Genomic DNA, 21,059 nt, shown 5'->3' with positions numbered 1-21,059 from the left:
CTAAGTTTTTGTCTTTTGTTTTAGTTTCACTCTCTAAGTTTCTCTCTTTTGTTTTAGTTTCACACTCTAAGTTTCTCTCTTTTGTTTTAGTTTCACTCTCTAAGTTTCTCTCTTTTGTTTTAGTTTCACTCTCTAAGTTTCTGTCTTTTGTTTTAGTTTCACTCTCTAAGTTTCTCTCTTTTGTTTTAGTTTCACTCTCTAAGTTTCTCTCTTTTGTTTTAGTTTCACTCTTTGTTTTAGTTTCACTCTCTAAGTTTCTGTCTTTTGTTTTAGTTTCACTCTCTAAGTTTCTCTCTTTTGTTTTAGTTTCACTCTCTAAGTTTCTCTCTTTTGTTTTAGTTTCACTAAGTTTCTCTCTTTTGTTTTAGTTTCACTCTCTAAGTTTCTCTCTTTTGTTTCAGTTTCACTCTCTAAGTTTCTCTCTTTTGTTTTAGTTTCACTCTCTAAGTTTCACTCTTTGTTTTAGTTTCACTCTCTAAGTTTCTGTCTTTTGTTTTAGTTTCACTCTCTAAGTTTCTGTCTTTTGTTTTAGTTTCACTCTCTAAGTTTCTGTCTTTTGTTTTAGTTTCACTCTCTAAGTTTCTCTCTTTTGTTTTAGTTTCACTCTCTAAGTTTCTGTCTTTTGTTTTAGTTTCACTCTCTAAGTTTCTCTCTTTTGTTTTAGTTTCACTCTCTAAGTTTCTCTCTTTTGTTTTAGTTTCACTCTTTGTTTTAGTTTCACTCTCTAAGTTTCTCTCTTTTGTTTTAGTTTCACTCTCTAAGTTTCTCTCTTTTGTTTTAGTTTCACTCTTTGTTTTAGTTTCACTCTCTAAGTTTCTCTCTTTTGTTTTAGTTTCACTCTCTAAGTTTCTCTCTTTTGTTTTAGTTTCACTCTTTGTTTTAGTTTCACTCTCTAAGTTTCTCTCTTTTGTTTTAGTTTCACTCTCTAAGTTTCTCTCTTTTGTTTTAGTTTCACTCTTTAAGTTTCACATTTTGTTTTAGTTTCACTATTTGTTTTAGTTTCACTCTTGTCTTTTTTTTCTTTGTTTTTGTTTAACTCTTTGTTTTAGTTTTACTCTTTGTTTTAGTTTCACTCATTGTTTTAGTTTCATTCTATGTCTTTGTTTATCTATTTGTTTCTAATAGCTTTTTTTTCCTAATTTCACTAGTTACTATTACTTTTATAATTTTCAATTATTTTCACTTTTTTTTTTGAAAATTAGTTGAAATCTTTGTGTACTATAACAGTCTCCAGTCAAACCAACAGACCAAACACTCAACTCAGTAGTACAACTTGGTGATGGATGAGCACCACAGAGGAAAGGTCTAAAAAAATAAACAAAAGTAATAGATGACTTTTCTTTTTACATATGAAATATTTTTTTCACTATGCATTTATAAAGTGTTAGTTTAAAAAACTCTAATAAATGACGTGTATTTTTTTTACTAGAATGTCAAAATAATTTATTTTTCAAGACGATCATAGTTCTGCAGACTAAAACATAATGAATACAAATTTCAATATTTTATATAAACAAAACAAGTACTGTGTTGATTCCTTAAATCCCAGAGTACATAGAAGTTAAAATGTTAGTAAGATATTTACAACTTATAAAAAAAAAAGGAAAAATCATGATGTAATGAATTACTCGTGGATTAGTCGTCAAGTAGTTGTGAAGTAAATATTGTAGTAGTATCTTTTGCAGTACGTCTTATTACAAAAAGGTCTTTGTAAAGTTTGATGCTAAGATGTACAGACCATCTCGTTCTATACCGAGAGAGTCTGAGGTTTGGGTACGTTCCTGTTGAGTCAATACATTTCAGTATACCGAGAGAGTCTGATGTATGGGTACGTTCCTGTTGAGTCAATACATTTCAGTATACCGAGAGAGTCTGATGTATGGGTACGTTCCTGTTGAGTCAATACATTTCAGTATACCGAGAGAGTCTGATGTATGGGTACGTTCCTGTTGAGTCAATACATTTCAGTATACCGAGAGAGTCTGATGTATGGGTACGTTCATGTTGAGTCAATACATTTCAGTCGTTGAGGCATTTCTATGACTTTTACGTTTCCTTGAACTTTTCAATGACACCTTTAATTATTTGACCTTTGTGTGATGTCGTATGGCTGAGAGACATCAACCACTTAGCTACCTATTAAAGGGGATTGAGTTCGAAACCCGACTTAAACAGAGTTGTGTTTGCTGAGTGCGTCAAGGCAATATGGAAACTTTCTCCCAGATATCCCCTCCTCCTTTAACTAGTCCACAGAAGAGATTTGACCACTGAGCAGACTATAAGCATGAAAGATGCGCTATACTATATATATATATATATGTCGAATTTTATTCAAAAAAGAAGATAATTACATCCAGCCGTATTTACTTATTAACCTAATCATACATGTATATTATAGTACGTTAAATGTTTTTCTGGCTGATTCAGGCAACCTGTTTCAAGATCTAGAGGCAAAAGATAGAGCACATACGAAACTGTCTCAGCATATGTACTAATCAATGCAGCGATGATTCGTAAGGCAAGTGATTCTAATGTAACTTTTACATGTAGAAAGATTTATTATAGTCCAATTTATCTTTTAGTCTTCTGTTCTTAGCTGTTTCTAAGTTGAGTGATTTCAATGGCGTTCCTCTAGTTCCATGGGAATATTCAGTTGTTATAAATCTTACTGCTCTATTTTTTCTTGTGTCTTAGATTCTTTATAGGTTTGTAATGTAGATTTAGTCTATACATTATCAAGTCAACAGGTTCAGTCTTTTTGGTCTTTTATCTTTCATATCTGTACAAAAGTAAGCGCAATATTTACTTGAAAATATGTCTATGTATGTCTATGTCATTATATTTGTCTATGTCATTATATATGTCTATGTCATTATATATGTCTACTTATTTGTGTCAAACATGCGATTAATTTCTAATAGTTTCATATTTCTATATTTCTGGTGAATTATTCCTTTTTTTTTTCTTTTTGTTTCTTTTTGATTATATTTTTATCTTTGGTTTTGTTACACACATATAACAATTAGAGGATATGTCAACCAAATCATTTAGGATGACATGTGTATAAATATAGAAAACACAAACGCAATGACAAGATAAAATGTTAAAACTAATGGCTTTGTAGTGGTTCCCAAGTTATTTCCCGCAGTATCCTTATTAGGAGTTGGAGCAGTAGCTGTGTTGGTGGAAGCTGTGTTGGTGTTCTCTAAGGCTTTGTACACTTCAACGGCACAAGAAGAGAAAAGAGACAGAAGTTCCTGGCCAATGACTGATGAATACCACATGTGTTGCTAGGAAAAAAAAAGCAATTTTATTGTTGTAAATATGAAACAAAAGACCTATCCTTTTTTCATCAAGATTATAACAGTCTGATGGTGCACGAGAACATTTGCTTCTTTAATTTCTAACTAAGCAGACTCCACTCAGAATGGTTAATACATGACATCAAAGAACATTTGCTTCTTTAATTTCTAAATAAGCAGACTCCACTCAGAATGGTTAATACATGACATCAAAGAACATTTGCTTCTTTAATTTCTAAATAAGCAGACTCCACTCAGAATGGTTAATACATGACATCAAAGAACATTTGCTTCTTTAATTTCTAAATAAGCAGACTCCACTCAGAATGGTTAATACATGACATCAAAGAACATTTGAAACTGTTCATGTTGATCAGACTCCCCAGACAATTCAAATAACCAAAACTGTACAGTACTAGCTAGTGGGAAAGTATGTTTGTTCATAAATAAGAGAAATATAAACTTAGGATAATTAGATATTCACATTTTATAGCATAAATGTTTCATTTTTAGTAAAAGACCAAAAATAATCAAAACTGCAATTATCTTATTACTTCTGTACATTTTGTGAACATCTAGCCTCCCCCCCCCCCACCCACAGTTAAACGAAGTTTGTTTTAGAAGAACTTCCTGCTAAATGAATCTGAATTTGACTGAAAGTAAACATTGAAACAATTCTTTTCTTAGTGATTCTCGGGTGGAATGAAAGCCGGAATTTTAATTTCCTTTTTGACTTAGTCCCAAAGAGTTTCATCTGAAAAGTTTCTCAATTCAAATGTTTACAGTATTCTCCACATTATTGCTGATGTCTCGTATAATTCAATGTGGCCTTGGGTGTATAGAGTGATTGTAGTATTACCAAAGCCCTTAAAAAGGTTAGTAAAATGAATACAATGTAATTTCTTATAGTCCATGGGATTTGCCTAGCAATTAACAAAACAAAATTAAAAATAATCCAGTGGCTAAAAGACACGAAATGTGTCACACCTACCCCCACCCCCGGGCCATCGCTTATACAAATGTTTATACCAACCTTTATATAATCGAAAATCTCTCCATTTAAACAAGGATTGCTATTTTTCAAACGTAAAATAGAGTCCAGGCATTCTTTAAAACACGGTCCATAACGTCTGCAGTTACTGACCAGGTCACGATACATCTGGGTTGAATTAAGCCATTCTGTGTTCGAATAGTTGAAGAGGTTGGAGCAGCCTTGATAGGTGGACATGTCACAGCGACTGCGATTTAGATGTAAAGAAGAATTACCATAAGACCTAAGCCTCGACCTTTTAGATGGAGTTTTTTTTTGTTTCTGATCAATTAGTTCAAGAAAGACAAGCAAGTTCGATGAAGTAAACAAATTAGTGCGTGATGTATAATTAAATTTTCCATGGCTGTATAAACTATTGCTAAGGAAGAAAAAAGTTTTATTTTAATTTAATTTTAACATGACATGGCAATGTGTCTCCGTCATAAAAGTGACATTCTATTTCTCTCTTTTTTTCTCTTCGTCTCTCTCTCTCTCTCTGTCTTATTCTCGTACACTCTTTTTATGTATCTTTTTGTCTTTTCTGTCTCTCCATCTCTTTATACTTTCTCTTCTTTCATTCCAGATTTTCACTATCAATATTTAGAAATAATTTTTTTTTTTAAAGTTCCGGTCACCCCAACAAATTTCCTGTGAAAGCTTGTACAAAGTGTTCTAGTAGATAGACTTTCACTACCTAGTTTGTTCACATACCGCTAGACATTGAAATGAAGGTAGCACAGAGTTTTAAAATAGGGCAAGCTTCTGTCATGTCTGTGTCAGATTCAAGAAAATATAGTTCTAGGTCAAATCAAACCATTTTAAGAATGTTTTAAAATTGAGTCAATATACAGATCTCTTGGTCATTCAATTCTATATTCTTCTCATTCAAAAAGTTTAGTCACATTTTATATATTTTTTAAAATGTTCTATTCTGTAGTTGTCATTGTATTGGCTATGTCTGTAGTTGTCATTGTATTGGCTGTGTCTGTAGTTGTCATTGTATTGGCTATGTCTGTAGTTGTCATTGTATTGGCTATGTCTGTAGTTGTCATTGTATTGGCTGTGTCTGTAGTTGTCATTGTATTGGCTGTGTCTGTAGTTGTCATTGTATTGGCTATGTCTGTAGTTGTCATTGTATTGGCTATGTCTGTAGTTGTCATTGTATTGGCTATGTCTGTAGTGTGACGTTTTTCTCTAGTCTGTATGAACAATTTTTTTTTACATTGTAACTGCTCTATATATAGCCTATATTTATAGAAGTCTAAAAACTTACTTGACATCAGGACCGTAAGTAAAACAGTCCAAGTTTTCAACATTTTCCTTTGGATAGTAAATTAAGAAGCCAGTGCACATTTCATCGAATGTTGATTGACCAGCGATCGTGGCGCTATTTCTCTTGCTCGTACTGTATGTACATTTGGTTATAATCTCATCTCCAGGCAAAATTTGAAAAGGATTCTCTGAGCTAGAAAAACATCATTTTTGGTTGAAGCAATTACTTGAGGAAAATGTATGTATATGCAACTAATTTTATTACCTGTATTACTTACAAGTTTGGCTACATCCATCTCTCACATTTTGTTCATATCATATTTACAACTAACAAATTAAATAAATTTCTCACATAATAGTTACAAAATATAGCCAACTATAACATATGACGATTCAAAGAAACTATATGCTGACAGACACTTGGTACATTTTGTTGAACTGAATTCCTTGTAGTCTCTCATACTTAGTGTTTGCATATCTTTTAGAATTACATCTTTTTTTTTTTATTATTCAGGTTTTAATAAAATCAGAGGTACAGTCTCTATGCGCCTAAAGTTTGTAATAAATATTACTTTGAGTTTCTACAAAGCATCAACATAGTGACAACAGTTAGGAAGTTTTTTTAGTAGCGCCACTAAAACAATTTTTAAGTATAATTGTTAAATTAGCATGACAATATAATTATGCAGGAAAAGTAAAATCTGATTGATAGGGCAGTTCAACAAATACTTGGTGACATATTTCTACAAATGTACAAACTACTTTGTAAAGACTAAAAACATGAAATTGATGAACACAGCCACATCAGCACTGAACAGGTCTATGCAAAGCCACATCAGCACTGAACAGGTCTATGCAAAGCAACATCAGCACTGAACAGGTCTATGCAAAGCCACATCAGTACTGGACAGGCCTATACAAAGCAATATCAATACTGGACAGGCCTATGCAAAGCCACATCAGTACTGGACAGGTCTATGCAAAGCAACATCAGTACTGGACAGGCCTATGCAAAGCCACATCAGTACTGGACAGGTCTATGCAAAGCAACATCAGTACTGGACAGGCCTATGCAAAGCCACATCAGTACTGGACAGGCCTATGCAAAACCACATCAGCACTGAACAGGCCTATGCACAGTCACATCAGCACTGGACAGGCCTATGCACAGTCACATCAACACTGAACAGGCCTATGCACAGTCACATCAGCACTGGACAGGCCTATGCACAGTCACATCAGCTCTGAACATGCCTATGCAAAGCCACATCAGCACTGAACAGTTCTATGCACAGCCACATCAGCACTGAACAGGTCTATGCAGTCACATCAGCACTGAACAGGTCTATGTACAGTCACATCAGCACTGAACAGGTCTATGTACAGTCACATCAGCACTGAACAGGTCTATGCCAGTATTCAGTCTGCCTCTGGTAAACTAATCTTTAAGCAGCGCCTATTCTACAAAATATTTTTCTTTTTCTCTTTTAATGCCATAACTTACACAGGTCACTTCACAATTCATATCATCAATGTATTGAACATTATGGATACAGTAAGCCTATAAACAGCTTCTATTGAATAAATACAATGAAAAATAATTGAAAGTTACTCACTAAAGCATAAGTTCTGGGCTGTCATAATTATAGGTCATCTCATTGGTCAAATACAACACTTCCGTTTTATTTCTCACTATTTTAATAGACATTTGCTTCCCTTGGGAAAAAAAGTTTTTCAATCATTGGATATAAAACATGATTGATACAATATCTAGAGCACTGAATGCAATACAATGTTTTTAGAAGTAAACATGTTCAATATAGTGATCGTCATAAACCATGCTTGTGTTTAAATGTACTTTCTAGTGATTTGCAAACACCAATTACACATATGAAAATGGTTATAGTTCAATTCTGCGTTTTTATGAAACGTAAGAATGGAGGGGGTATGAGTCTCGCCCACTTTGAAATTAAGAGACAGAGGTTTATTTTTTCTCGTAGATTTTAGTAATAGAGCTAAGAGCAGAGCTAAGAGCATCGAATTCGGTAATTATGGTTTTGCTATATTTTTTTTTTTTTTTTTTTGGGTTGGGAGGTTGAGCTTCAGCCCCACCCGGACTACGCTCATGGAATTTGGTGACTGCAATTTTTTATTATTTTTTATTGGAGAGGGATAACCTAACCCCTCCCCCCGGCTACGATGGTGGAAACTGGTGACTGTAGTTTTGCTTTATTTTTTTATGGGAGGGAGTGTTATCCTTAAAAACTCCTTTGGCTATGCTGGTGGAGATAGAAAACTTTATTTACTATAGTTTGTTTTTGTTTTGTTCCAGGAGGATTTTAACTAGACCTTTCCCTTATGAGCGTAGCCAAAGCTATTATGAGGGGAATTTTATTTCGGAAGAGTGTGTTGAGGTTTAAACCCCAAAACTAACTCCTGGCTAAGCCCTTGATATATTTCTACATAATACTTTGTTATCACAATCCTTTAATTCTTACCTGCCAGGTGCATATGATTCCATGCTGATGTTACATTCATATAGTTCTTGATTATTTTTCTTGTACATTGCGATGGGCAAGTTGATGTAATGCTAACTGAAGGTTGCCTAGGGGGCAATAAAAATTGCCAAGGTCCTAGAGAATAAGTGCCAGCTTCATGAGGTCTCCTAAAATAGGAAAATATAATATAGTGTGCTCTTTGCAAACAGACGTAGGTTGATATGTAATTTGAATGTTAAGATTTTAACTACTGAATAATTATATTGACATTAGTCCAGAGCAAAAGAAAAATATCAAAAAATAAGACAATTGACAGATTAGGTTAACAATCTCTCCATTAAATAAAATTTATAAACCAAATATGTGACTAAGTGTTGCACTATAGCAGTGAAAAATCATCAATACTAGTTAGTTGTACACATATACATTAACAGCACAATAAGTTTTTAAAAAATCGCTCTACTTTTTGTTGGTAAAGTATGCCATCATTCCAGAACTATCGATCCAGTCAGATCTGATATCAGGATTATTCCAATGGACCTGCAAGAAATATAATCTCAAGTAAACTACAATGCCTTTAGTCATAGTACTGCAAAGACTTAGTAGTTAAACCTATTAGCCTATTAGAAATATTTTTAATATGCCTGATTGATTTTTTGTTTCTGAAAGTTTATATTTATCATACTAAAACCTTAAATTCGAAATATTTTACTGTGGTACTCGTAAGGAAACTTGTGCCTAGAGCTTGTAGCCTTGTTAAAGTTTGTATTGAATTGAGACCAAATCTAACTTAACGTATAGCATTAGACTCCTATATTCATATCATTCTATAAACTCTCCAGCAGCTTACCGAAATGGCGAAAGTTTTAAATCCTCTGTTCCCTATGGTGATTCCAGTCATTGCATGATAACAGTCTCCAGTCAAACCAACAGACCAAACACTCAACTCGGTAGTACAACTTGGTGAGGGATGAGCACCACAGAGGAAAGGTTCCTGGTTGACGGACACGCTGTCATCTGGGGAACATGGAGATGTTGTTTAAACCGTTGGGAACAGAAATCTAGAAAGTTCTAATTGCTGCTTTGGATGAAATGTAATTGGTATATACATTATGGAATACACAACATTCAATGAACGGTTCAAAACATTCGTCATGAATACTTCAGAACATTAACAAAAACAAAGGGATAAAGTTTTTGTTGAAGTTTGTGTTGCAGTTTGTTTTAGAGTTTGTGTTGGAGTTTGTGTTTGTTTTGAAGTTTGTGTTGGAGTTTGCGTGGAAATTTATTTTGGAGCTTGGTTAACTACAAACATGGACATACGTTAATAGTACCTACAACATTGAATTTACCTAAAAAATGTAAAATTGTTTCAAATATTACCTAGCATATATGCGCAATAATTTTTACAAAGTTGAGTATTACCCCAAAAACAACTGATAACTATTTTACCTGTGCAGGCAAACAGTTTCATGTGGTGAATGACGTATTTATTGTCTTGAATCGGTTTTACTGCTATTAAATGATACTCGTCTTGTGGCGCCATTTTCCGAAAGTCAAAGTACTGACACATATAGATGGTTTCTTTGGCAGGTACTCGAGTTCCAGGAGCAATGGTGAAGTTCACTGTATGTACATCTGAAATATACAATTAGATGGAGAACATGTACAAGCTGTGTTTTAAATAAAACGTACCTGGCCTAAGTTTGTTTGGTATCAGAGTAACCTCCGCATCGCTTATTTATTCAACAGGAATAGGGAGACGTAGAGACGACACTTGAAACAATCAGTTTATTAGAAATGTTGTGCTCACAGACCTATATATAATATCTAGACTGGACAACGGAAACACATTCTTATACGCGATTGATCAACTCAGAGACCTATATATATATATATATACAGAGAGAGAGAGATTGTTATATATTAATCACCATATATTCACGCAAATTTATGAAATAAAGCCAGTCATCTTATGTACATTTAAATAGATTGATTACCTAGATCTTTTTAGATAATGGATCTACAAATTGCAAATAATAATTATGAGACGAGAGTGTTCAATTACTAAATCTAGATCTAAAAATTAAATTATATGTTACATAGGTGAGGGTTGAAAAAAAAAATTACTTCTTATAACTACTTTACAAAACAACTTCTTGTTTCAACGTTTTAAAAAAAAATTCACGACATTTTTTGTAGTGTTAGAAGATTACCATGTCCAGTCTAGATGTACTATATATAGGTCTGTACTTGCGTTATTCAACAAAATGAAAAGTATATAAGAACTAAAAAGGTGCTATTAGGAGCGAAACTCAAACATAATGAATGGACCCGATAGAGCAAAACGGGTACCACAAAAAAAAACAACGCTAAATTTCATGTGTAATGCTGAACAAATAATGGAGAAAACTTGTCACAAAATGTGTTTGATGGTCACTTAACACACACACACAACTGTCCACTTATGTTGATTTACATTACTTTTGAAGTGAAAAAAAAAAGCTTCTAATTTTCATCCTGACTAGGACACACTGACCTGTTTCATTGATTCCAGGGCAAATAAAGTCTCTCTGTTTACACATTTCTTTCATCCATTCTTCTTGATTGTAATATCTTGAATGTGAAGTATTCTTAGACAAACAATTGGGAGAGTTCCATGGGTCACAGATACCTACAACAAAGAAATGTTGAGTTTTAAAAAAAAAAATAGCAATAATAACACAATAAGACAAAAGGTAATACTCTCTCATGCCCCCCTCACTCATCACTATCTTGTTACACTTACTAGAGCAGCGGTTCTCTAACTCTGTTTCAGTTCTGGGACCTCTTTACAAGCCATACGATTTTACCTAACTTGTCAGCCCTAAGAACATATATCATAGCCACAGGCATAGAGAGTAAGCTTCTGACGTCAACTTAATGAAATGAATGATTCTTTGTAGTCAAATCATCACAGCATTAACTATTGAAGTTTTACAGTCTAAGGACTAAAGGATGCTTAAAAAAACACTACATACAAAACATAAATACAACCACGGTCGTCGTATTGCTGATAATTGTTTGATGATTTGCATACTGCTTCTCGTCGTTTGGAGAAATCAACGGGTTGGTTTGAAAAGGACGCTACAGTTTAGTAGATTGTAAACCTTCGTTCGATAACACATTCAAATAAAGAAACACATTCAAATAAATAAACACATTCAAATAAAGAAACACATTCAAATAAATGCCTTTGTAAGATATAAATAGTAATTTAAATATTCAGGAGCATATTTCTAGCTGTACGCGGTGCGGCCTCTCTTACTGTCTCAGTTCCTTGTCACTAGACACTCTTGCTCTTCAATATGTATTCATTATCTAACGTGTAGATGAGGAGTGCGAAAAACAATTAAAAAATTAAGAAAGATGAATTAAACCGTATAACGTAATAACTCATTCTAAAATGTGCACGATTTATAACCAGACTGATGTCGATGTGTCGTGGAGTGTCAGGGGCGTCAGTTGGAAACTAAAAAACGACGCTTGGACTATTGTTTTGAATGAGGTGATAATGCAGAGAAATTAAAAAAAAACGGCGTAGATTGGTTTGTAAAAAAAAAGTAAATTTGAAATTCAAGCGCAAAATAAAATTCTATCACAAGACTGTTAACTGTCATTATTGTTTTGACAAAAATGTCATCATAAAATAGTTCGTACTAGAGAGATTAAACAGGGTGAGTTGTTATTCGTATTACCTGATCGGATAAACTAGCTTTCAGCAAAGTATTTTAATTGGATACAATTTTCATCTTTCTGCTGACTCCGGACGGTCCGCGAGCCGCTATTTAAGAACAATTGGTCTAGAGAATATAGACAAATCTTAGCGATGGGAGACAGACAGTTTTTAATATTTTGTATTATTTAAACACTCTCCTTTGATCAATTTATAAATTAGTTTTCACTTCTAATGAGAGAATGTGTTTTATTGGATCTAAGAGTTACAGTACAGTGTCTCATTCCAACGCTGTACAAACTTTGATCAAAGAGTTACATTATAGCGTCTTTTTTTAGTCACTTTGACATTGAATGTGATATCAAAACAAAATGAATCAACTAATGACCTGGATGTGTTATGTTAACATGTCTGCTAGGCAATGTGTTTTCTTTCCAGACACACTCTGGATCACCGAGTTCTTGACCGTTGGTCAGTCCATCACCATCGGAGTCTTTACGACACAATGCTTCTGTCCAGATCTGAAAGAAAATGTGAACTCGTCCTGACGTTATTCGCACTGGTTTGTTGTCCTTATGTGTACATCAACAACACAAGAGTCTACAACACAAGAGTCTACAACACAAGAGTCTACAACACAAGAGTCTACAACACAAGAGTCTACAATGTAAAAGTAGAACCATGGCTTTGGAACAGCATATCACAACAAGTGTGACAAATACAAATACATTTAGGCTCATGTTCGATGTATATTTAAAAATTAAAAAAGGCTGAAATAATGGATTCCTTATAACAATAAGGCTTGTCTTCGAGTCCGAAGATATATATTATATATTTATATTGATAGGTTTTATATAGCGCTACTTTCATGCTTATAGCATGCTCAGAGCGCTTTTGGTCCAATCTCATTTGTGGACCAGTGGGGGCGGGAAGGGGTATCTAGGAGTTTGTTATCCGTGTTGCCTTTAGGCGCTCAGTAAACACAGCTCTGCCCGAGTCGGGTGTCGAACCTCGAGCCCCCTTCTAAGTAGCCAAGCCAAGCCCAGTTCAAGCGCACTTGGCCTCTCGACCACACTTCTAACAGATTAGTGAGGAATGCAGTACTTGATTCTTTATTGTATCATTTGTGAAAAACAATTTAGAAAAATTAAATGGAAATAAATACATCAAATCTTCTAGTATCGGAATACCTTGATGACCTAACGAGCCATGATGATCTTGAAAAAGCAATAAATAGCATGAAAATTTGAAAATATCCAGCTAGTGATGGTATTCCAACGGAATTAGTCAAGTAGTCAACCAAACACTCCTGCTCCCTGAAGTCAATAATCTCTTCTGCTGCTGTCTCTAAGCAGGTCATGTCCCACGGGACATGCGTGAGGCAAATATAGTCAAATTATATAAGAACGAAGGAGATAGGAGTGATTAAAACAATTATGGGGTATCTCTCGTCTCAGCATAGTTGGCAAATATTTGCTTTAGTGGCACTATCCAGGCTGCAAGTGATAGCTTCTGGAGTCTACCTAGAGTCTCAATGTTCATTCAGGAGTAACAGGTCCACCATAGACATGATAACCTCTCTACGACTACTGCAGGAGAAATTCAGAGAGAGAGAGAGAGAGAGGGGGGGGGACAGACAGATCTCTATACATCGTTTTTTGTTAATCTGACTAAAGCCTTTGACAAAAGTCAGCAGAAGTGGCCTTTTAAAAAAAAAATGTGTCCTCACAAACTACTGAAGTTCATTGAGTACTTTCATGAGGAACTGAAATTCAATGGAGCACAATCAGCACCTTTTGAGGCCAGCAGCGGTTTGAAGCAGGGATGTGTGCTCGCAAATACTCTGTTTGGCATATTTTCTCCTGCCTACTGCACTATGTTTACAGCGACATCAACAAATGTGTATTTCTCCATACAAGATTCTCTGAAAAACTTTTCAATGTATTCATAGTGTGGGCAAAAACAAAAGTTAGGAAGGCATTTATCAGCTATTGTTGCTAACTCTGCTACTCAGCTTCAGACCCAGGTTGACAAACTATCTGCTGCATGCCAGAAGCTTGGCTTCAATATTAGTCAAACCAAGACTAAAATACTAGTTCAAAACACAAATACTGCACCTCAAGTAACCATTAACCCTTCAAGTGCTGAGCCGTTTTACAATGAGTGCATAAACAATGGACACTAACTACCACACGCGCCTTAAGGGTTAATGGCAAACCACTGGAAATTGTTGACCATTTTTTGTTATCTTGGTTCCATCATCTTCATTGATCTAGATTAGGATATCAGAACAGGATAGCCAAGGCAATGCAGAAAAGAGTAACTGACTAACAATACCAAAGCCTTAGTCTCTGGGACCTGTGTGATCAGCACTCTGCTATACGGTAATGAAACGTGTTCAACCTACTAATGGTTGGAAAAAAGCTAAATATGTTCGAAATTCGAATCCTAAGGCAAATTTTTATTTTTAAAATAGGTGGCAAGATATAATAACCAATTAGAAAGAGCAGGGTGCCAGGGCAGCTGCAGACGCCTTTGCTGGCTTGGCCATGTTAAAAAATGGAATAAATGAACTGTCCCGGATTGCAGATGGCATACACATCAGTAGTAGAAAGAAGGGTGAAAGTGCAACACCTGGTGATTACATATGCCCCAACCTGTGACCGCCGCTGCATATCAAGGATTGGCCTCTTTAGTCACACAAGAAGTTGCAAAGGAAAAAAGGAAAGATTTTTTGTTGACTATCATAGCAGAAACAAAATGAATACAAGCTGGTGTAAAAGCGCGGGAAATCGGGACAGAATCATGTAATTTTTGTGAGAGGCAAAACCCGTTTGGCTACATATCAAGGAGCTTAGTTTTTCAATCTGGTCTCGATCAGAGTTATGTTAGGTGAGCACAGAACAGAAACCTTCTCCCGGATAGCCCATCCTCCCCCCCCCAATGGTTCACAAAAGAGATTGGTCTAGAGCGCACTCAACAGGCTTATAGCATGAAAGATGTCGTATGCGAAATGAATGAATTTCCAGTACTATTGAACAAACAAATGTTTCAATGATTGTCTACTTACTTTTCCCTCCTTTTCAAAATCTTCACCAAAAACATTCCTAAAACCTGCGCCCTCGTCGTTGAAATGTCCAACACCTTCCCAGACATTGTTTGCTTTGCATGGGTGAGGAACAGAATCTCCATTAGGGATACGCTTTTGATAGATTCTGTAGGACGTCACACAAGATGCCAGAAGTACACTGACAATTATTCTGTAGAAGTATTTAGATAAAACATGAGTTACGTTTCTTGATCATTTATGGTCATATACATTCTGAAGAAATAGAATTGGCATAGTTTTGACAATTGCCTTGATTGAACATAACTAGACCTTCAAGACTTTTAGATTGACATTTCTGTCGCTGAGAAGGATCTTCTTAGTTCTTGGAGCATGTGGCTGAGGTAGCAGAACGTACGATAGTTTTTGTTATTTTATTCAATTTCTAGAGTCACGTTACAAAGATTTGACCAGTACAGGAGCTAGTAGATAGAGAAGACTATATCGTTTGGTAAATATTGTCTTTAAACGTACTTTAACATCAATCGGCTTGCTTGAAAAGACCAGATAATGATTAGTGATGTTCCAATGGCGGCGGGCCCCTATGGGTCGTCGCCGTCGGCCCTCATTCATTGAACCCCTTCGCGCCATCGATGCTACGCCACTGTGATGTTCGTAACTTTATTACAGCGACCTAGATTCTCTGTTTAAGTGCTAGACACCCTGCTATTACCTGCATGTCTGTTTAAGTGCTAGACACCCTGCTATTACCTGCATGTCTGTTTAAGTGCTAGACACCCTGCTATTACCTGCATGTCTGTTTAAGTGCTCGACACCCTGCTATTACCTGCATGTCTGTTTAAGTGCTAGACACCCTGCTATTACCTGCATGTCTGTTTAAGTGCTCGACACCCTGCTATTACCTGCATGTCTGTTTAAGTGCTCGACACCCTGCTATTACCTGCATGTCTGTTTAAGTGCTCGACACCCTGCTATTACCTGCATGTCTGTTTAAGTGCTCGACACCCTGCTATTACCTGCATGTCTGTTCAAGTGCTCGACACCCTGCTATTACCTGCATGTCTGTTTAAGTGCTCGACACCCTGCTATTACCTGCATGTCTGTTTAAGTGCTAGACACCCTGCTATTACCTGCATGTCTGTTTAAGTGCTCGACACCCTGCTATTACCTGCATGTCTGTTCAAGTGCTAGACACCCTGCTATTACCTGCATGTCTGTTCAAGTGCTCGACACCCTGCTATTACCTGCATGTCTGTTTAAGTGCTCGACACCCTGCTATTACCTGCATGTCTGTTTAAGTGCTCGACACCCTGCTATTACCTGCATGTCTGTTTAAGTGCTCGACACCCTGCTATTACCTGCATGTCTGTTTCCTTGTTTTATGTCAATAACAACGAGTTGAAGGATAGGATTTAAATATTATTTCTAGTCTGATAACTATTGCGGCCACAACGTTTTCTAGTTCAGGATATGTGTGTCAGGTTCTATATAAACCAGGATACAGCCCGCCGTCTTGTCATGTTTGGCATTTTCCGAACGATATCTTTTTGTCTTCTTTTTATTGTATTATTATTATCAAAGCCAGATTTAAGGCAGTAAACAATGTGGCCTCTTGGAGTCATGCCGTCATGCAGGGGTGCCTCCTCAAAATTTAGAATTAGCATATATATTTGTTTGCTCAAAAAAAAAAGGACCTGAAAAAATACATGCAGATATAGTCCCATTTCTAAACTGTAAAATGTCATGGCATTAAATTATTGAATCAGAAGTGATCTAGAACTTTTTAAAGGAAACTTTTCTTTTCTTACTTCTCAACGGGAATACAACTTTCTTTTCTTACTTCTGTTATCAGTGGCGTCACTAGGGGGTGCGGGGGGGGGGGTGACACACAAGTCGGAAAAATGCAACTTTTAAAAATAAAAATTACTTTCTAGAATGTCTCTCAGTTTAGTATCAACATGCCTCAAACTTTTTACATTGAATTCTATTTGCCTTGAAAGCTTCCTAGTATGAAGAATAATACGTTGTAGAGGCCAGGAGAAAGGTAGAGGTCAGGAGAAAGGTAGAGGTCAGGAGAAAGGTAGAGGTCAGGAGAAAGAGTTTCTGAAGCTCTGAGTGACCTTAAGGTGCTCCCACAAACACTTGATCAGTTGAGTGGTGAACGAGTGGTGAACGAAACATTTTTTAGTGTAACACACGCCTGTCGCGTGCCATTCGACGCATTGGGCTGCAATCTTTCTCCACAGAAGTCATTCATAGGCGACTTTCACAGCCACTTTCCTTCTAAGGTGGGACGCCATTATTAAACGTGTACGGTCATGTTTTTGCGTTCCTCTTTTCGGCTTTTATTTTAAAGCTGACTTTGGTAAACGTGTTTCGTCTAATAATAGGTGGAATTTAATCTCCAGGCTAAATGATTTGTTTGTTCAGATAGGCCGTATTTTTTTAAAGATGGCTCCTGCTTTCCAATCCGACATGCAACACCATGATATGTAACTTCAGTGCCTAAATAGGTTAACATTTCTATTTGTTCAAGATCTGTATGACCAATGTTGATGGGGGTTTTGGGTAACCAGCACCCAATATGCATAACTTTGAGGGCATCTTTATCCGTCATATCGTGTATACATTTAATTGTAAACCTGTTCAGTGCTTGATTTGTCTTTTCAGAAGCAGCTGAGAAACACTGGTATAAAAACCTTTTCCGTAAGGAGCTCTTAAATAATCTCTAATAAAAATGTTCAACTAAATGTTTCTCAAATAATTGTACATTTTAAATTTATGTAATCACTTTTGATAAAATTTAAAAAATAACGACATTTTAAAATAGATTCGAAAATCATTTTCAGGTGTAACCAATCAATTAATTAGCTTACAGTTTTATTAAGAAACAAAAAAAAAATTATTTTTTTTAGGACGAGAGTATTTTTTTCCTTCGTAGGGGGTGACACTCTGAGCTTACGCACCAGATGACGCGCACCTTAGTGAAGCCACTGTCTGTTATACTTCTAATTAAAAGAAGAGAGTAAAAAAACTCGAGTATTGATATTTCTATATCGACTGAGATGATATATCAATCGTCCATATACTTCAGTTTTGGATGCAGTAAATCTGATGAATACAATCTTGAAATGAGGTCCCATTATTTCATCGAGTTCAGCAATTTCAGTAAAGCTCAGATTATCTTTAACATTATTTGTATTTATAACTGAAGTGGTACTAGGCTGTCATGCAGAAATTAATTAAATTATATCATGTTATAATATTCTTTGATTTTCTTTAAAGATTCTTTAATTTATGAGCGAAGATTCTAGTAATTGATCTTTTCAATTTACTGGCTCATCCGTTAAAACATATGACAATATCAGTTCCATTTTTGGCTTCCTCTTTAAGTTTGTATGAAAATTGAAGCCTAAGTAGCTAATGTGGTTTTGTTATAAAATGAGGTATCGGAAAAAGTGGTCTAAATGAACCTTGAGGAAAACAAAATGTTATCTCTTGACATTTATACATTATGGAACGCCCTTATAATAGGGCAGGTCTGCAGCACTATAATGTACTCTGACTATTAACAAGAATCTCCATGGATTGTTCAGGATCTGACACCACAATAAACAGTATGATTATTTTAATCAAGTCAAAATTCGTTTTATTCCATAGCGTACGTTGACATATTTTTGTTTGATTTTGGAATGTTTTAAGATACTGCTATTATAGTGTGTTAGAATTTTCTTGTTCTCTTACAGACTCTAGTTCTAGAGATAGCCAACAAAATGTTTACAACAGATATCGAAAGTACATAACTGTATAACTTGGAATTTCTCAACCTGTAGTAGATGTGCGGCGTCTAGTCGCACTTGTAACTAAAACTAAATCAATATATAAAATTAAATCAACACTTACCGAATGGCCATTTTCAAAATTCGTCTAAGTGGCTACTGTATGTCTTGATATAGGAATGTTGTTTCAGAATTCGTCTAAGTGGCTACTGTATGTCTTTATATAGAAATCTAGTTTCAAAGTTCAATCGCTTGGTCTCCTATTTTTTTCTCAAAAGACAAAATAACCTTTTTTTCGGTCACTATTTGACAATGTATTTACTTTCTATCTGGTTGTAGGGGAATTCAAACCTGTTAAAATTAGCTTCTTCAAAGTCCAGGTCATATTTCATGGAATCCAATTGTTATTCTATTGACATCTTCAGTAACGTACTTTTTATAACCCCTTGGCTTTGACCCTGAACGGTCCAGGATATCCAAAGTGGATCCTATTAGAAACCTTGTGTACTGTTGTATCAATATTTTTCTCTCCCACTCCACCCCTTTTATTTTAAAAGCTGTGGCAATACATTCTAGTAACTGCTTTCAAATCATTTTCACATTGACTAAACAGACTTAATCTGAAAACAAGATAAGAAGGTTTGGGTATTGACACAAACTGGACGTTTCTTCAGGGATAAACATTACTGCGCCCTAAACTTGACATCTTAGGGAATGGCAGCGGCTAGGTTTCAAACTCATAATGTCAGTTCCAAACAGAAACCATTCGTCAAGTCATCATTTTTGTCATGCATCTTATCGTGGGAATCTTGACTGTGGTGTAGAGACTATTGTGTAGTCTCGGGTGTTTGGAAAGCAAAAAAAAAAAAAAAAAAGAAACATTTTTGGTCAACTTGAAATAAACGAAATTGTATACATAAAATATGATTTTTCCTTGAAATTACTATTAATGGTACATTTCATATGACTGTTACATTTCATATGACTGTTATCATCAGAGCTAGGGGTCTTAACCACAGGCAGTTCCGAAAAGTAGAAGATTTGAAAACAAGACATTCCGATGTTCCGCACAACAGTAGTATCCTCTTGCTTAGCATGGACAAGGTATTGAGAAGAATATAGGATCACAAGGAAGAAATGATTATGCTTCTTGAAGGACATTGACTGTGACTTTGTTTCTTATATTTCTAATGAAGAATTGAAGATAGACTTCATTTTTGCCATTGATGTTATTACAATGGGTTGTATGCAAATGAAATGTACTGGCATGTTAAATCTTTTCAAACAAAGCTAACCAAATTCTCCAGGCAAGCATGTTTGTCATTTTCCATTGCTGAATACTGAAACTATCTCTAGTCAAATGGTTGAAAAATACACAATTCCTTAACTGTGGAGCTTGAAAGCAAATTTTAAGATGTCAAGAACCTGGGCCTAATTCTCAATACCCTCAGTTTAGTGCAGATGTTGATTCAGCTCCAGAGGACATACTCCCATGCATTTTATGAACTGAAAGAGAGGTTCAAGTCAGTTCTTTTGCTGGAGGTTTGTTGGTCTTTGAAGAAGCCGCTTTTCCACACTTTTAAAAAACTTGGTGCTAAACTTTCACATTATTTGGGTCAACATACATCTGTGAACAATCATTTTTTTGTTTGAAAATAAGGAAATGTAAGAACAGGTTAGTCCAGACTGACAGTAATTTGAAGAGTCACTGAGAAAAAAACAACTAGTACGCTAGTTCTTCAGTTCCGGAAAATTATGCTACAGTTTAATACTTCACATTAAGTACAACTGTACATTTGTGGCAAAATATTGTTATGTCCAAGACAACGATAATGTTTTTTGGTTTCTTTTTATTATTAGTAAAATGAATGTAAGAAATGGCTAACCCTTATTGTAAATCCTCAATCGGGAGTGTAAAAATTTCAGATAAATTTATAATGCACAGTAAAAATGTGAGTAAAAAGACATTATATACAGATTTTTTTCAAATATAAGTACATACTACACACAGTCAGATAGATAGATAGATAGATAGATAGATAGATAGACAGACAGATAGACAGACAGATAGATAGATAGATAGATAGATAGATAGATAGATAGATAGATAGATAGATAGATAGATAGATAAACAGACAGACAGATAGATAGATAGCCTTGCCCTATGCACACCACCATTCAAGCTACTGCAGAAGGTGCGCTCTAGCTCTTGTACTGTTAGAGACTAGACTTGGAAGGAACGTTGACATTGTTGAAGACAAGAGAGGTGAGATAATGTCTAGGTCTTAGGAAGAAACTAGGCTTAAAGTAGATATTGTCATTATGTGTTTGAGATCTCCTGTAAATAAACACCTGTCATCGTTAGATTGATTACATTGGTTTCAGAAGTGGGATTA

General features: G+C 35.3%; 1 protein-coding gene across 1 annotated transcript; it reads right to left on the bottom strand.

Annotated features, from left to right (window-relative positions):
* Nucleotides 1-1,416: 1,416 nt before the first annotated feature.
* On the bottom strand, nt 1,417-19,082 carry LOC106068157 (tyramine beta-hydroxylase-like). Its single transcript, XM_056005125.1, has 12 exons — nt 18,788-19,082; nt 14,888-15,077; nt 12,206-12,338; nt 10,642-10,776; nt 9,555-9,740; nt 8,953-9,119; nt 8,566-8,642; nt 8,103-8,269; nt 7,221-7,320; nt 5,606-5,797; nt 4,336-4,540; nt 1,417-3,290 (listed from the first exon to the last, which is right to left on the bottom strand). Exons 1-12 carry the CDS (start codon nt 18,796-18,798, stop codon nt 3,048-3,050), a joined length of 1,806 nt encoding a protein of 601 aa, XP_055861100.1. The 5' UTR covers nt 18,799-19,082; the 3' UTR covers nt 1,417-3,047.
* Nucleotides 19,083-21,059: the final 1,977 nt, after the last annotated feature.

Source organism: Biomphalaria glabrata, chromosome 12, assembly GCF_947242115.1.
Source record: "Biomphalaria glabrata chromosome 12, xgBioGlab47.1, whole genome shotgun sequence".
In the NCBI taxonomy this organism is placed as follows: Eukaryota; Metazoa; Mollusca; class Gastropoda; family Planorbidae; genus Biomphalaria; species Biomphalaria glabrata.
This window is presented reverse-complemented; position numbering and strand designations above follow the sequence as displayed.